Source organism: Lolium rigidum, chromosome 3 (assembly GCF_022539505.1).
Source record: "Lolium rigidum isolate FL_2022 chromosome 3, APGP_CSIRO_Lrig_0.1, whole genome shotgun sequence".
NCBI lineage: Eukaryota > Viridiplantae > Streptophyta > Magnoliopsida > Poales > Poaceae > Lolium > Lolium rigidum.
The window spans coordinates 161,099,961-161,115,654 of NC_061510.1; the positions used below are offsets into that span (position 1 = coordinate 161,099,961).

At 45.0% G+C, this 15,694-nt stretch overlaps 1 protein-coding gene across 1 annotated transcript; it reads right to left on the reverse strand.

The window, feature by feature from the left end:
- Positions 1-12,544: 12,544 nt before the first annotated feature.
- LOC124702608 (nicotianamine aminotransferase 1-like) lies at positions 12,545-15,437 on the reverse strand. The gene is made up of 8 exons (XM_047234771.1): positions 15,405-15,437; positions 15,015-15,319; positions 13,918-14,260; positions 13,548-13,760; positions 13,403-13,462; positions 13,139-13,294; positions 12,967-13,060; positions 12,545-12,876 (listed from the first exon to the last, which is right to left on the reverse strand). Exons 1-8 carry the CDS (start codon positions 15,420-15,422, stop codon positions 12,737-12,739), a joined length of 1,329 nt encoding a protein of 442 aa, XP_047090727.1. The 5' UTR covers positions 15,423-15,437; the 3' UTR covers positions 12,545-12,736.
- Positions 15,438-15,694: the final 257 nt, after the last annotated feature.

Sequence of the window (15,694 nt, forward strand, 5' to 3'; positions counted from 1 at the left end):
GGTTAGTTCCGGAAAATGCATATAAATGATGTAAAGTGTGTATAAAACATGTGTGTATCATCATAAAAGTAGCATGGAACATAAGAAACTATAGATACGTTGGAGACGTATCAATATGCTAGAACACTTCACTTTATTTGATATACACACAACAATGTAGCTCTTTTTCTTTCTATTTTCCCTTTTTTTATACTACTCCTTGTATGTGATACGTCTCCGACGTATCGATAATTTCTTATGTTCCATGCCACATTATTGATGATATCTACATGTTTTATACACATTATATGTCGTATTTATGAGTTTTACGGAACTAACCTATTGACGAGATGCCGAAGGGCCAGTTGATGTTTTCTGCTGTTTTTGGTTTCAGAAATCCTAGTAAGGAAATATTCTCGGAATCGGACGAAATCAACGCCCAGCATCTTAGAATCCCCGGAAGCATCCAGAACACCCGAGAGAGGCCAGAGGGGGGCCACAGGCCCACCACACATGACCCTGGCGCGGCCAAGGGGGGGCCCGCGCCCCCCTAGTGTGTCACCGCCTCGTCGCCTCCCCGACTCCGCCTCTTCGCCTATATAAAGGTCCCTGACCTAAAAACCACGGGACGGAGGACGAAACCAGAGAAAACCTTCCAGATCCGCCGCCATCGCGAAGCCAAGATCTGGGGGACAGAAGTCTCTGTTCCGGCACGCCGCCGGGACGGGGAAGTGCCCCCGGAAGGCTCCTCCATCGACACCACCGCCATCTCCATCAACGCTGCTGTCTCCCATGAGGAGGGAGTAGTTCTCCATCGAGGCTCGGGGCTGTACCGGTAGCTATGTGGTTAATCTCTCTCCTATGTACTTCAATACAATAATCTCATGAGCTGCCTTACATGATTGAGATTCATATGATGATGCTTGTAATCTAGATGTCATTGTGCTAGTCAAGTGGATTTTACTTATGTGATCTCCGGAGACTCCTTGTCCCACGTGTGTAAAGGTGACGAGTGTGTGCACCGTGTGGGTCTCTTAGGCTATATTTCACGAGAATACTTATTCACTGTTATGAATGGCATAGTGAAGTGCTTATTTATATCCCTTTATGATTGCAATGTGTTTTGTATCACAATTTATCCGTGTGCTACTCTAGTGATGTTATTAAAGTAGTTTATTCCTCCCGCACGGTGTAATGGTGACGAGTGTGTGCATCGTGTAGTACTTGGCGTAGGCTATGATTGTGATCTCTTGTAGATTATGAAGTTAACTATTGCTATGATGGTATTGATGTGATCTATGCCTCCTTTCGTAGTGTGAAGGTGACAGTGTGCATGCTATGTTAGTACTTGGTTTGGTTATGTTGATCTGTCATGCACTCTAAGGTTATTTAAACATGAACATCGAATATTGTGGAGCTTGTTAACTCCGGCATTGAGGGTTCGTGTAATCCTACGCAGTTAGTGGTGTTCATCATCCAACAAGAGAGTGTAGAGTCTAGCATTTATCTATTTATTCGTTATGTGATCAATGTTGAGAGTGTCCACTAGTGAAAGTATGATCCCTAGGCCTTGTTCCTAAATATCGCTACCGTTGCTTGTTTATTGTTTTATTGCATTTGTACTTCCTGCAATATTACCACCATCAACCACACGCCGGCAAGCACTTTTACGGCGCCGTTACTACTGCTCATATATATTCATACCACCTGTATTTCACTATCTCTTCGCCGAACTAGTGCACCTATTAGGTGTGTTGGGGACACAAGAGACTTCTTGCTTTGTGGTTGCAGGGTTGCATGAGAGGGATATCTTTGACCTCTTCCTCCCCGAGATCGATAAACCTTGGGTGATCCACTTAGGGAAACTTGCTGCTGTTCTACAAACCTCTCGCTCTTGGAGGCCCAACACTGTCTACAAGAATAGAAGCACCCGTAGACATCAAGCACTTTTACGGCGCCGTTGCCGGGGAGGAAAGGTAAACGGCACACACACACGGACCCGGCAACTAGCCACTTTTACGGCGCCGTTGCCGGGGAGGAAAGGTAAAAGGCACTCATACTCCGGTCCCGGGTAAAGTACTTTTACGTTGCCGTTGTGTGTGTGCTCGAAGCTATTTCCTTTAGATCCTGCAATTGCATCTTTTTGTTTCTTGTTTACACTAGTTTGGCATAATGGACAACAATGAGCTTCTTATTCTATTTCCTGATTTAAGACATGGATGGTTTGATGCGAAAATTAAAAAACCTATGGAACATATTAGTATGAACGCTTTGAACACCATTGTTGCTAATGATATGGAAAATTCTAAGCTTGGGAAAGCTGTCTTTGATGAGCATGATATTTTTAGTCCCCCAAGCATTGAGGAGAAAATTTACTTTGATGATACTTTGCCTCCTATTTATGATGATTATAATGATAGTAGTCTTTTAGTACCACTTTGTTATGGAGGATAAATTTGATTATGATTACAATATGCCTCCTATATTTGATGATGAGAATAATAATGATAGCTACTTTGTTGAATTTGCTCCCACTACAACTAATAAAATTGATTATGCCTATGTGGAGAGTAATAATTTTATGCATGAGACTCATGATAAGAATGTTTCATTTGATAGTTATATTGTTGAGTTTGCTCATGATGCTACTGGATATTATTATGAGAGAGGAAAATATGGTTGTAGAAATTTTCATGTTACTAAAACACCTCTCTTTTTGCTGAAAATCTTGAAGCTGCACTTGTTTTATCTTTCTATGCTTGTTGCATCATGCTTCATAAATTTGTTTATTTACAAGATTCCTATGCATAGGAAGCATGTTAGACTTAAATGTGTTTTTAATTTGCCTATTGATGCTCTCTTTTGCTTCAAATACTATCTCTTGCGAGTGCATCATTAAAGCTGCTCGAGCCCATCTTAATGGCTATAAAGAAAGAACTTCTTGGGAGATAACCCATGTGTTTATTTTGCTACAGTACCTCTATTTTATATTTGTGTCTTGGAAGTTGTTACTACTGTAGCAACCTCTCCTTATCTTAGTTTTGTGCATTGTTGTGCCAAGTAAAGTCTTTGATAGTAAGGTTCATACTAGATTTGGATTACTGCGCAGATACAGATTTCTTTGCTGTCACGAATTTCGACCTGCCTCTCCGTAGGTAGCTCAGAAAAATATGCCAATTTACGTGCGTGATCCTCGAGATATGTACGCAACTTTCATTCAATTTGGGCATTTTCATTTGAGCAAGTACTGGTGCCTCAATAAAATTCGTCTTTACGGACTATTCTGTTTTGACAGATTCTGCCTTTTATTTCGCATTGCTTCTTTTGCTATGTTGGATGGATTTCTTTGTTCCATTAACTTCCAGTAGCTTTGAGCAATGTCCAGAAGTGTTAAGAATGATTGTGTCACCTCTGAACATGTGAGTTTTTGATTATGCACTAACCCTCTAATGAGTTTGCTTTGAGTTTGGTGTGGAGGAAGATTTCAAGGGTCAAGAGAGGAGGATGATATACTATGATCAAGAAGAGTGAAATCTCTAAGCTTGGGGATGCCCCGGTGGTTCACCCCTGCATATTTTAAGAAGACTCAAGCATCTAAGCTTGGGGATGCCCAAGGCATCACATTCTTCATCGATAAATTATCAGGTTCCTTCTCTTGAAACTATATTTTTATTCGGTCACATCATATGTACTTTACTTGGAGCGTATGTTTGTTTTTGTTTTTTTTTTGTTTTTGTTTGAATAAATGCTTGTGTGGGAGAGAGACACGCTCCGCTGGTTCGTATGAACACATGTGTTCTTAGCTTTTAATGTTCATGGCGAAGGTTGAAACTGCTTCATTCATTGTTATATGGTTGGAAACGGGAAATGCTACATGTAGTAATTGATAAAATGTCTTGGATAATTTGATACTTGGCAATTGTTGTGCTCATGTTTAAGCTCTTGCATCATATACTTTGCACCCATTAATGAAGAAATACATAGAGCTTGCTAAAATTTGGTTTGCATAATTGGTCTCTCTAAGGTCTAGATAATTTCTAGTAAAGAGTTTGAACAACAAGGAAGACGGTGTAGAGTCTTATAATGTTTACAATGTGTCTTTTATGTGAGTTTTGCTTGCACCGGTTCATCCTTGTGTTTGTTTCAAATAACCTTGCTAGCCTAAACCTTGTATCGAGAGGGAATACTTCTCATGCATCCAAAATCCTTGAGCCAACCACTATGCCATTTGTGTCCACCATACCTACCTACTACATGGTATTTCTCCGCCATTCCAAAGTAAATTGCTTGAGTGCTACCTTTAAATAATTCAAAATTTATCACCTCTGATTTGTGTCAATGTTTTATAGCTCATGAGGAAGTATGTGGTGTTTTATCTTTCGATCTTGTCATTTACTTCGACGAGACTTTCACAATGGACTAGTGGCTTCATCCGCTTATCCAATAATTTTGCAAAAGAGCTGGCAATGGGGTTCCCGGCCCCGATTAATTAACTTGCATTAATAATTCTCTTCACATGTTTTTCTCCGATTCATCGATAAGCAACTTAATTTTGCAAATAGACACTCCTTCATGGTATGTGATTGTTGGAAGGCACCCGAGGATTCGGTTAGCCATGGCTTGTGTAAGCAAAAGGTTGGGAGGAGTGTCATCCATAAATAATGAAACTAAAATACATGTGTAAACAAAAGAGAAGAGGGATGATCTACCTTGCTCGGTAGAGATAACGTCCTTCATGGGAGCCGCTCTTGAAAGTCCGGTTGATAAGGTAGTTAGAGTGCCCACTACCATTCGTTGACAACAACAAACACCTCTCAAAATTTTACTTTTATGCTCTCTTTATGTTTTCAAAACCAAAGCTCTAGCACAAATATAGCAATCAATGCTTCCCTCTGCGAAGGGCCATTCTTTTACCTTTTATGTTGAGTCGGTTCACCTATCTCTCTCCACCTCAAGAAGCAAACACTTGTGTGAAGCTGTGCATTGATTCTTACATACTTGCATATTGCATTTGTTATATTACTCTATGTTGACAATTATCCATGAGATATACATGTTACAAGTTGAAAGCAACCGCTAAAACTTAATCTTCCTTTATGTTGCTTCAATACCTTTTACTTTGAATTATTGCTTTATGAGTTAACTCTTATGCAAGACTTATTGATGCTTGTCTTGAAAGTACTATTCATGAAAAGTCTTTGCTTTATGATTCGAGTTGTTTACTCATGTCATTACCATTGTTTTGATCGCTGCATTCATTACATATGTTTACAATAATATGATCAAGGTTATGATGGCATGTCACTCCGAAATTATCTTTGTTATCGTTTACACGCTCGGGACGAGCGAGAACTAAGCTTGGGGATGCTGATACGTCTCCGACGTATCGATAATTTCTTATGTTCCATGCCACATTATTGATGATATCTACATGTTTTATACACATTATATGTCGTATTTATGAGTTTTCCGGAACTAACCTATTGACGAGATGCCGAAGGGCCAGTTGCTGTTTTCTGCTGTTTTTGGTTTCAGAAATCCTAGTAAGGAAATATTCTCGGAATCGGACGAAATCAACGCCCAGCATCTTAGAATCCCCGGAAGCATCTAGAACACCCGAGAGAGGCCAGAGGGGGGCCACAGGCCCACCACACATGACCCTGGCACGGCCAAGGGGGGGCCCGCGCCCCCCTAGTGTGTCACCGCCTCGTCGCCTCCCCGACTCCGCCTCTTCGCCTATATAAAGGTCCCTGACCTAAAAACCACGGGACGGAGGACGAAACCAGAGAAAACCTTCCAGAGCCGCTGCCATCGCGAAGCCAAGATCTGGGGGACAGAAGTCTCTGTTCCGGCACGCCGCCGGGACAGGGAAGTGCCCCCGGAAGGCTCCTCCATCGACACCACCGCCATCTCCATCAACGCTGCTTGTCTCCCATGAGGAGGGAGTAGTTCTCCATCGAGGCTCGGGGCTGTGCCGGTAGCTATGTGGTTAATCTCTCTCCTATGTACTTCAATACAATAATCTCATGAGCTGCCTTACATTATTGAGATTCATATGATGATGCTTGTAATCTAGATGTCATTGTGCTAGTCAAGTGGATTTTACTTATGTGATCTCCGGAGACTCCTTGTCCCACGTGTGTAAAGGTGACAGTGTGTGCACCGTGTGGGTCTCTTAGGCTATATTTCACAGAATACTTATTCAATGTTATGAATGGCATAGTGAAGTGCTTATTTATATCCCTTTATGATTGCAATGTGTTTTGTATCACAATTTATCTGTGTGCTACTCTAGTGATGTTATTAAAGTAGTTTATTCCTCCTGCACGGTGTAATGGTGACGAGTGTGTGCATCGTGTAGTACTTGGCGTAGGCTATGATTGTGATCTCTTGTAGATTATGAAGTTAACTATTGCTATGATGGTATTGATGTGATCTATGCCTCCTTTCGTAGTGTGAAGGTGACAGTGTGCATGCTATGTTAGTACTTGGTTTGGTTATGTTGATCTGTCATGCACTCTAAGGTTATTTAAACATGAACATCGAATATTGTGGAGCTTGTTAACTCCGGCATTGAGGGTTCGTGTAATCCTACACGATTAGTGGTGTTCATCATCCAACAAGAGAGTGTAGAGTCTAGCATTTATCTATTTATTCTGTTATGTGATCAATGTTGAGAGTGTCCACTAGTGAAAGTATGATCCCTAGGCCTTGTTCCTAAATATTGCTACCGCTTCTTGTTTACTGTTTTACTGCATTTGTACTTTCTGCAATATTACCACCACCAACCACACGCCAGCAAGCACTTTTCTGGCGCCGTTACTACTGCTCATATATATTCATACCACCTGTATTTCACTATCTCTTCGCCGAACTAGTGCACCTATTAGGTGTGTTGGGGACACAAGAGACTTCTTGCTTTGTGGTTGCGAGGGTTGCATGAGAGGGATATCTTTGACCTCTTCCTCCCTGAGATCGATAAACCTTGGGTGATCCACTTAAGGGAAACTTGCTGCTGTTCTACAAACCTCTGCTCTTGGAGGCCCAACACTGTCTACAAGAATAGAAGCACCCGTAGACATCAGTATGCCGTCCAACAAAAATTTCAAAGCACCAAAACCCTAATGAGCAGCATGTCGATAGGTAAAACAAGTCTCATGGGTAAGTTCCTTGTCACATATATCGAAACACTGTGTCTAAGGTTGATAGATAATGCAAACTGTACACTATATGGACTCGGAGCAACAAAAGTATGAAAAACATACAATGGCAGAAAATTGTGCCACGGTAGGATAACAGACAAAAACTATGCCACGGCAGAGAACCACGGTAAACTCAGGGCAGAGAAGTCCTGTCTCGGCACAGAAAAATGCTCAAAATCGTGTTGCGGCAGAGCTCACGGCAGAATTTCCTGTCACGGCAGAAAAAACAACATAAACTATGCCACGATAGACTCTAGATTGGATCAAAAACTAAAACGACCAGCAACAAAAACTCAAAATCGATACAATCTAAGGCTATGAAAAATCATAACCCTAATTTTTGGCCTTAATGTTCTGTATAGGATAACACTCACAACTAATCTATGGAAGGGTTTGTGGATGAACCGAGGAAATGCTGGAATCTGATACCAAGATGATAAAGGGGGACGATCTTCTAAGTAAGAGAGGTGGTAGATGATGAACTCAATGGTGATTTCGATGAATATGGTGGAAGATAACTTGTATGATGTTGTCGATCTCTCTCGATTGATCCCTGCAGCCAATGCAACAGCTCTCAACCCTGCAAGATATTCGCAACTCCACATACTTGCGCACATAGCCGCCGACCATGAAGCGGTAAACTACAAGCGTCTAATTCCCAATGGAACAGCTAATCACACAAACTTCAGTAGCATAAAACTCTAGATCGAAACGAATTGGAGGGTGTATAATTTCAGAGAATTGCAAAACAATCTATCTGGAAACTAGGGTTTTTTTTAAACTGGTCTAAAACCTAAAATCCACAACTTACAAGGATATATAAAGGCTACTGGACGTCCAACATAGGGTTGGGGTCGAAATCTATCGTATCTCTAACTTTTCTAACTTGAAAACCCTATGTTTGGAAACTGGAAGAAACGGCCATCGAGTTGTTTCCACCATCACGACATGTACATGATGAACCGGTATATGAGGGCCTACCCATTGGAAATTACACGGAATTATCTTTCCAACAAGTACTTATTTGACTGATTCGGAGTTGGTATAAAGAAACCATGTCCGTTTCAAATTCAGAACTTCTATCTGTCTGAACCGAATCAGAACTGATTTTGATTTCGATTTGAATCCGAATTGGAGGAAATATTTTCTTGTTTGCAACATGTTTTTCTTCCTCCATGATGGCACTACTTCCTCCCACACATCCCTCGTGCTTGCCATCTTGATGGTTGTCAATGATTCACAATCTTTGCGGATACCTTCTTCTACATGCGCCATACTCTTTATTACTTCAATCCCAATTATACACAAACAAAATAATTTAGGCAGTATAAAGTTCTTAGCAATCGAAGTATCATGTCCAGCTAGGAACGAATTCACCTTGTGATATTTTTGAACGAGGCTCAGTATTTCTCTCCAACTCAAACACGCAGAATCATCATAATCCATGAATGTATCCTCGTCAGAATGCCACCCCAAATAACTTTAGCAATGGGACAATCATGAAATAAATCTTAAATTGTTTTAACTTTGATTACAAAAACAACACGTCATGCCAATTTTTTTCTTGCAAGATTACCTTTAGTTAGGACAACGTTTGCAGGAAGAAACCATATAGAATCCTTATTTTCGTGTGTATCTTAATTTATCAAATGTATTTTCTAAGATAAGATAGCAAATATGGCCATTCATGTGATTTGGATTGAACAAACAAATAGGAGTGGATAGCGAAAAACAAACGTGTCGTCTTCTATTGAGAATATTGCTTTGCAGTGAACAGTAAAAAACAATCAAGGAAATGTCCATCGTCTTTTTTCTTGAAGTATTTGCAACGTCTTGTTTAGCAGGGTGAGTTGATGGCTGCATCCTAAAGTGAAATAAGGTTCTCCCTCCCTTCCCTATCTGTTTCTAGCACTCGTGTGGGGTTTTGTCTTCTCGGCGGATCTCCTCTGACCGGGCCGGCATTCGTGTTAGTAGGCATGGTTGCAAGACAAATTTTGTCTGGCTTTAAGCAAGAACGAGAGCGGCTTTTGTATCTTTCGTAGATGGTCCAAACCGTAATTTGTATCTTTAATTACTTTTATTAAAATTGTTGTACTAGTACTGATTGTTAAGCTTCCGAACTGATGAAAAGAGCTAGACAATCTACTCATACACTTCAACTGATAATTATTAATAAATCGGTGGATTTCTTAGAAAAAAAAGCACCATGCTACACGGTGTGGCACAGGCCGAAGAGGCGAGGAGAAGATAGCATGGCATGCCACGGGCGACGCATGCGCGACGGGCGGCACATCGAGATCCACAGGTAACGCCGTCCACAGAAACAAAAACAAAACGAACAATCGACGGCGACCTTTCCGCGGGCTGCTCGTCTCCATGTGCGTGCGGCGCAGGACGCGATAAGCCCCCGCCGCATCCCGGCCGTCCGTTCCGTTCCACCAACGCACCGCGTGTTTCGAACACCAACGGTCTCGCGTCGAGTCCCCTTCGCCCGGCCCCGCACGCACTACCCACTTCCCGCACCCTCCAGCTCCTGCGCCACTGACGGTTCGGGGCACCAACTGCCCAGACCCACGCATCAGTTTCAGTAAAGCTCGGTACTATATTAAGCGGCACTCCCATGGCGTAATCCCTGTGCTTACCATCCTTCCGAGGTCGCTAACCCTAGCGACAGACACGTAGACATGGGTAGGGGCAACAAGAGTACGAACCGTAATACTAGTACGAGACACGAAACCATGGGCAAGAATAAGAAGAAGAAGAAGGCGGCCCCCGCCGCCGCCGCCGGCACTTCTGATGCAGCGTCCAAGGCCAACGGAAAAGAGGTTCCGCCGCCCACGCCGCCACCTCCTTCGGTTGAGGCGGCCATTGGCGGCGAGCCCATCGTCGATTCTGGAGCGGCGGGCAGCGGAGATGGGATTCCGCCGCCGATGCCCACTTCCGTTGAGCCGGCCAACGGAGGCGAGGATGCGCCGCCGCCGCCGCCTTCACCTGAGGCGGCCAATGGCGACGAGTTGCCGTCGGATTCTGCGGCCGCGACCAACGAGGACCAAGTTCTGCCGCCGCCGCCTCCGTTCACGGTTGAGGCGCCCAGCATCGACAAGACTCCGGTTGATTCTGTGGCGGAGGCCAACCGAGAAGTGATTCCGCCGCCCGTGAATTCCGCGGCGGCGGCCAAGGCCAACCGTGTCCTGGTTGAGCCGGCTCCGTCGGTTGAGGAGGCGCACATTGGCACGGAGCCGATGGCTGACGAGGATGCGCCAGACGAGAGGCCGGAATCGTCGGCGCAGCATGACCGTCAGGCGGAGAAACTCAAGGCGCTCAACAGCAAGCTCGTCAAGGAGGCGGTGGAGACGCGGGGGCAGGTGGCCGCGCTCACCGCGCAGGTCGACGAGCGCTCCGCCGACGCCGGCGCTCTCGCCGACCTGGAACGCCATGTTCTCCAGGCCGGCCTTATTGCCCCCTTCGTCGCCGCCGGAGAGTATTGCACGGCGCTGCGCGGGCACCTCGTCGACGCCCAGGAACCGCTCCAGGCCGCGGAAGCCAGGGCTGCTCGCGAGGCGGATGCCAGGCAGGATGCTGCGGCGCGGCTCGAGGTGGCCGAAGCCGAGAATCTTCGATTCGTGGAGCTCCTCGGCAGGAAGGATGCAGAGGCGGCGTCCGCGTCCAAGAATGTCGCGGGAATGGAGGCCGTAGTTTCCGAATTGGCGGGGAATAGTACCGAGCTCTGTGCAGACAAGGGTGAATTGGAGAAGCAATTGGGGGAGATGAGCGCCTCTGCTCGCAGCGCCCATGCTCAGAAGGCAGAGTTGGAGACAAGCTTCGACGATTACAAGATGAAAGCTAAGATGTATGAGCAGGAAATCCAGGAGAAGCTTGATGAGAAATCAAAGCAATTGGAGGCTCTGAGTTCCAGCAAGGCAGAAATGGAGGTGAAGTTCCAGTCTCTGGAGGCAGGGCTGTCTGCAGCACTGGCTAATAACTGGGAACTGGAGTCGGAGGTGAAGACTAGCATGACAGAGTTAGCTGAAGCAAACAGAAATCTGGACAAGCTCCGATTTGAGGTTGCAGATGTCGGTAAGAAGTATACCACAGTGCTGGCTGAGGCGGATCGTCTCCGGAAGGAGATGGCCAAGATGATGGCGACAAAGGATGCGGCTGCGGCTGCATTTGCTACTGAGAAGACGCAGCTGCACAAGGAATTAGATCGACTGAACAGGAAGGTTGAGGCGATTCGAGCCAACAAGGATGCTGCCATGGCTTCTTGCCGTCAGAAAGATGCCGAGGCTGCAAAGCTGAAGTCCCAGCTGAATGGGCTGAGTGACTCCCTTGCTGAACAACGTGTTCTCTGTGATGATCTCAGGGCCAAGTCTTCTAGACTCCAAGATGAGCTGGACACGGTTAAGAAAGCACTTGCCGAGGAGAGAGCCCAAGGAGATGAGCTCAGGTCGACGCTTGGGGAGCTCGAGAGCTACAGTGCCCAGAAGGCACGCCAGGTTGAGGAGCTCAAGACCGAAGTTCTGAATAAGCGTGAACAGATCTTTGCCTTGAATGGCGAGGTTAAGAAGCTGCAGCTAGCAGTCGCTGATGCAGAGGAGAGGGGGAAGAGCGGCAAGGTGTGGACATGGCTGTGCCCTACCACCACTGTCATCGCCGCCGCGTCCTTTGCCTACGCTGCTCGTAGCCGGTGAACAGAAAACTCTTTTACCCATGTTTTGTTCGCTCGCTGGAGAGTATATGCCTAAATAAGAATAACCTGCAGTCTGCCACTTATGTTTATACGTGCTGCTTGCTATATGATGAACCGTTCGTGGTTGGTACTATAAATCGAAGTGTCTCTACCTTTACTTTGCATGTGCTCGTGGAATTGAGGTTGTCATTTTGCTCAAGTTTTGCACTGTGGGCTGTCAGAATTAGTAACTGATTATCCATCTTCTATGCTGTAGTTCCTAGTCACTTGAGATGATAACCAGAATTACAGAAGAAAATTACTGAATCGTGTAGGAGGAGTAAAGACACCATGGTATGCCTGTCCGATCGTCACATCCAAACTTAAACAGGTGAAGAAAGCGCATAAACCATTTTCTTATATACAATCAATTCATTTTGTTTGTTATGATGCAGTGTATTTGATCTCTGCTTTTGGACACGAAGGGATTGGATTATGAACTTCAGCAGTTCCTCCTTGGGCCCCAATGCACACATGCCTTACTTTGTACACTGATACTGATACCAACCACTGTCAATATGGTATTTCAGTTCTTTCAATAGTTTGTAGGCTTGTAGCTCGACTGGAAATAAGGCCTGTAGCTCACTAGTTATTTGATCAACCATTAGATGATAACCAAATTGCTGCTGTGAAGTAATAGAAGGAATGTTTCACCTTTAATCTGTAAATTTTGTTGCAAACTTTATTCTGTTCTACTATCTAGTATAATTGTTCCTAGGATTTTATATACAAATCTCACGTGTATTGTCATAAATTCATCTCCTGAGAAATGAAACTAAAAGCTTTATAAATGGCCAGAGAGCTAACAAAAACCCTAGTGCTGGTTTCAGAACTTGTTTTTTGATAGCTTTGATTGACATGCCCTTCTCTGGCAGAATGACTCAATCCTATCGCAGGCTTCCAGTATTTGATTAATAGGTGCACCATAGAATATCCTAACCCAGTTCTTCAACCCAAGGACAAAACCTGAAAGGGCGATACTGAAATTGTAAATATAGTCTAAAAGGGCTTTTAGACAGAAAGGTCTTAGGAATTGAAAGATATAGTGAATTATACCAGGTAAAACCAGGACGGATTCTTCGTTGATCAATTCACGAGCAAAGTCCATATCATCTGCAATGCCTGATAAAAGTGAAGTATTGATTTCAACCTGCATGATTTTGTGATCATCAGTTCAGACATAGGATACTCATCATAATCTAATGACAGTACATATATGAAAACCAACCATCATGAACATTGAACCGTGAGGCTTTGAGTAGCATTGGAGAGCTTCAATCTGGTTAATTCTTTTGTAGAGAGCATCTGCAGCAGATTCGAGCAAGTTGACCACATTCAGATGGAACTCATTGTGTTCATGAGTAAGAATCTTAGGAACTGCTGCCTGCGTGTTAAAATAATTCATCTGAATTAGTGGGCTTGTGTAGGTCAAATATTGGTTAGTAGTAGGGGCTTGTGTAGGTCAAACATTGGTGAGTAGTTGGTTCCTCACCTGGATGATTGAGGCTGGTCCTGAAGTCACATTCAGTAGCATCTCAGTCGCAGTTCTAACCTTTAGAAGAAAAAAGTTATGGATCTGCATACAAGAGTGAATATAGCTAGAAATGCAGAAACATGAAAATAATCTAGTATCTTACATGTTTGAGTGTACCATTAGGATCACAGAAGGCCAACCAACCAAGACGCCATCCTGGTACCATGAATCTCTTTGAGATCCCTCCAATGGTGATGATCGGTGCAATGTGAGCATATGTGGCCATGGGAATGAACTTGCTGCCACCAAAGACCATATGCGCATATATCTCATCTGCTATTACTGGAATCCCCAAATCTCTTGCAGTCTCAGCGATCTGCAGATGAAGGATGTAGTTGGCGATCAGCGATATGTCAACCAATCATGCATATAACGGGTACATAAAGGTATATCTCTTCAGATTATTCACAGCATCCTGGTTCTTTAGAGATTTTATTTAGTAAAAATACTTTTTATTTCGGTTTCAGGATCACCTGAATAAGATGCTGCACAGAGTAGACCGCACCGCACGGATTGTTTGGGTTGATGATGACAATGGCTGCTGTGGCACCGTCAGCCAGAGCACGCACGCCTGCAAGATCAGCCTCCCAACCGCGCCGGGGCAGGAGGTCGTAGAAGCGAGGTTCGGCACCGACAAGCTCACAGGCCGACTCATAGGGCGCGAAACCTGGCCGTGGTAGCAGGATATTAGCCCCTGGAGCCCCACCAAGCACCGTTGTGATTGCCGTGATCGCGCCTGTGCCACCGACTGTCATGAACACGTCAGACTCCCGGGTGCGGTGGCGCGCACCGGCGGAGAGGTGATCAGCCACAGCGCTGTTACAAAGAAAAGGTCCATTGCATCAGATACGGAATGACCAGAGATGTCATCAAACCTATTGAAATATTGTCAAGATAAAATTAGTATTTAGAACTACCGGTACAAATTGAAACATCTCTTTAGAATGCACAAAATTCTTCGCTACATGATCATGTGACAACGAACTGGATTACGGTAAAGTACAAATCTGAAAGAGATTGCTTGGAAAAGGTGTACCAGTGACATGAATGGCCCGGGATTGTCTAGCTTTTTGGAGCCTGTGGTCTGTATATCAGATTCAGACTATCTTTGTACCTAGTGTATATGTGTGGTTGCCAGCAATCACTGTACAACTGACTAGCAAGTTAGAACTTTCTGAAAGATACTTGATAGTCCACGTGGCATACTGGCATGAAGCTGGGGCGGCCACGTAGGTCGTACTACATCTGGTATATGTCTTGTGAGGTCGGTGTTGCAAATGGAAAACACCATCCGAAGGTAAGTGTTGCAAAATGGAAGCCTTCACCATGCTTCGTCTCTAAGATGAAAGACACAACTTTTCTTCTCCCAAAATTTCACGGATAGCATTATTTTTTCATGAGAAATCAAGATGACATGAATGCGTATCTAACGGTACTAATTTATAGATTTCACAAAACGATCAGAAAATTACGGACAGAAAAACTGGTTACCGGAGTCCGGAGTGCAGTATATTGAACTACTTGCAGAAACAGCTGGCAATAGATGATGAAGCATGGCATGCGTACTCACCGGCGCGCGGCGGGACACCCGTGTGATGGCGCGTAGCAGTCGAACTCCCCGGACCTGGCGGCTCCGGCGACGGCGTCGGCGGCAAACTCCCCGCCCCGGCGGAAGCAGTCGTGCACGGAGGCGTCGCCAACGCCGAGCGAGACGAGGCTCTTGTCCTTGCCGGTGGCCGCGAGCAGCTGGCCCACGACGCCCCTGATGGACGCCTTCCCCTCCGAGGACAGCGCTGGGTGGCACCTCACCGCCGGCTTGCGCACTTCCCCGCCGCCGCCATCGCCGCGGCGGTCTTGCCCCGGCGCCGTCAAAACCTGAGGAACCAAGAAAATGAGGCATGGACATCTGGCCAGAAACCGCGATGGCTGGCATTTGGCAGGAGGCAGCTGAGGTCAGTACCTGGGCAGTCGGCGCCATCGGAGCAGAGCACAAGAGGAAATGCGAGAGAGAGAGAGAACAAGAGATGAGATCTAGGTGCGCGCGCGTGGGAGTTTTGTCGTTGCTATTCACGAGGTCCAGTCTTATTTGTAGCGGTGGCTGATTGTTCTGTGGCTCAGAAGCGCACAAGTGATGGTCAGAACTAGCAAGAGTTTTTTTTGGAGGGTTTTGCTTGGTTGCAGCCAGAGGAATAGTTTGCTAGAGAGAGACGCGCGCGCGGGAGAAAGAGAGAGAGATTTGCAAGTATGCAT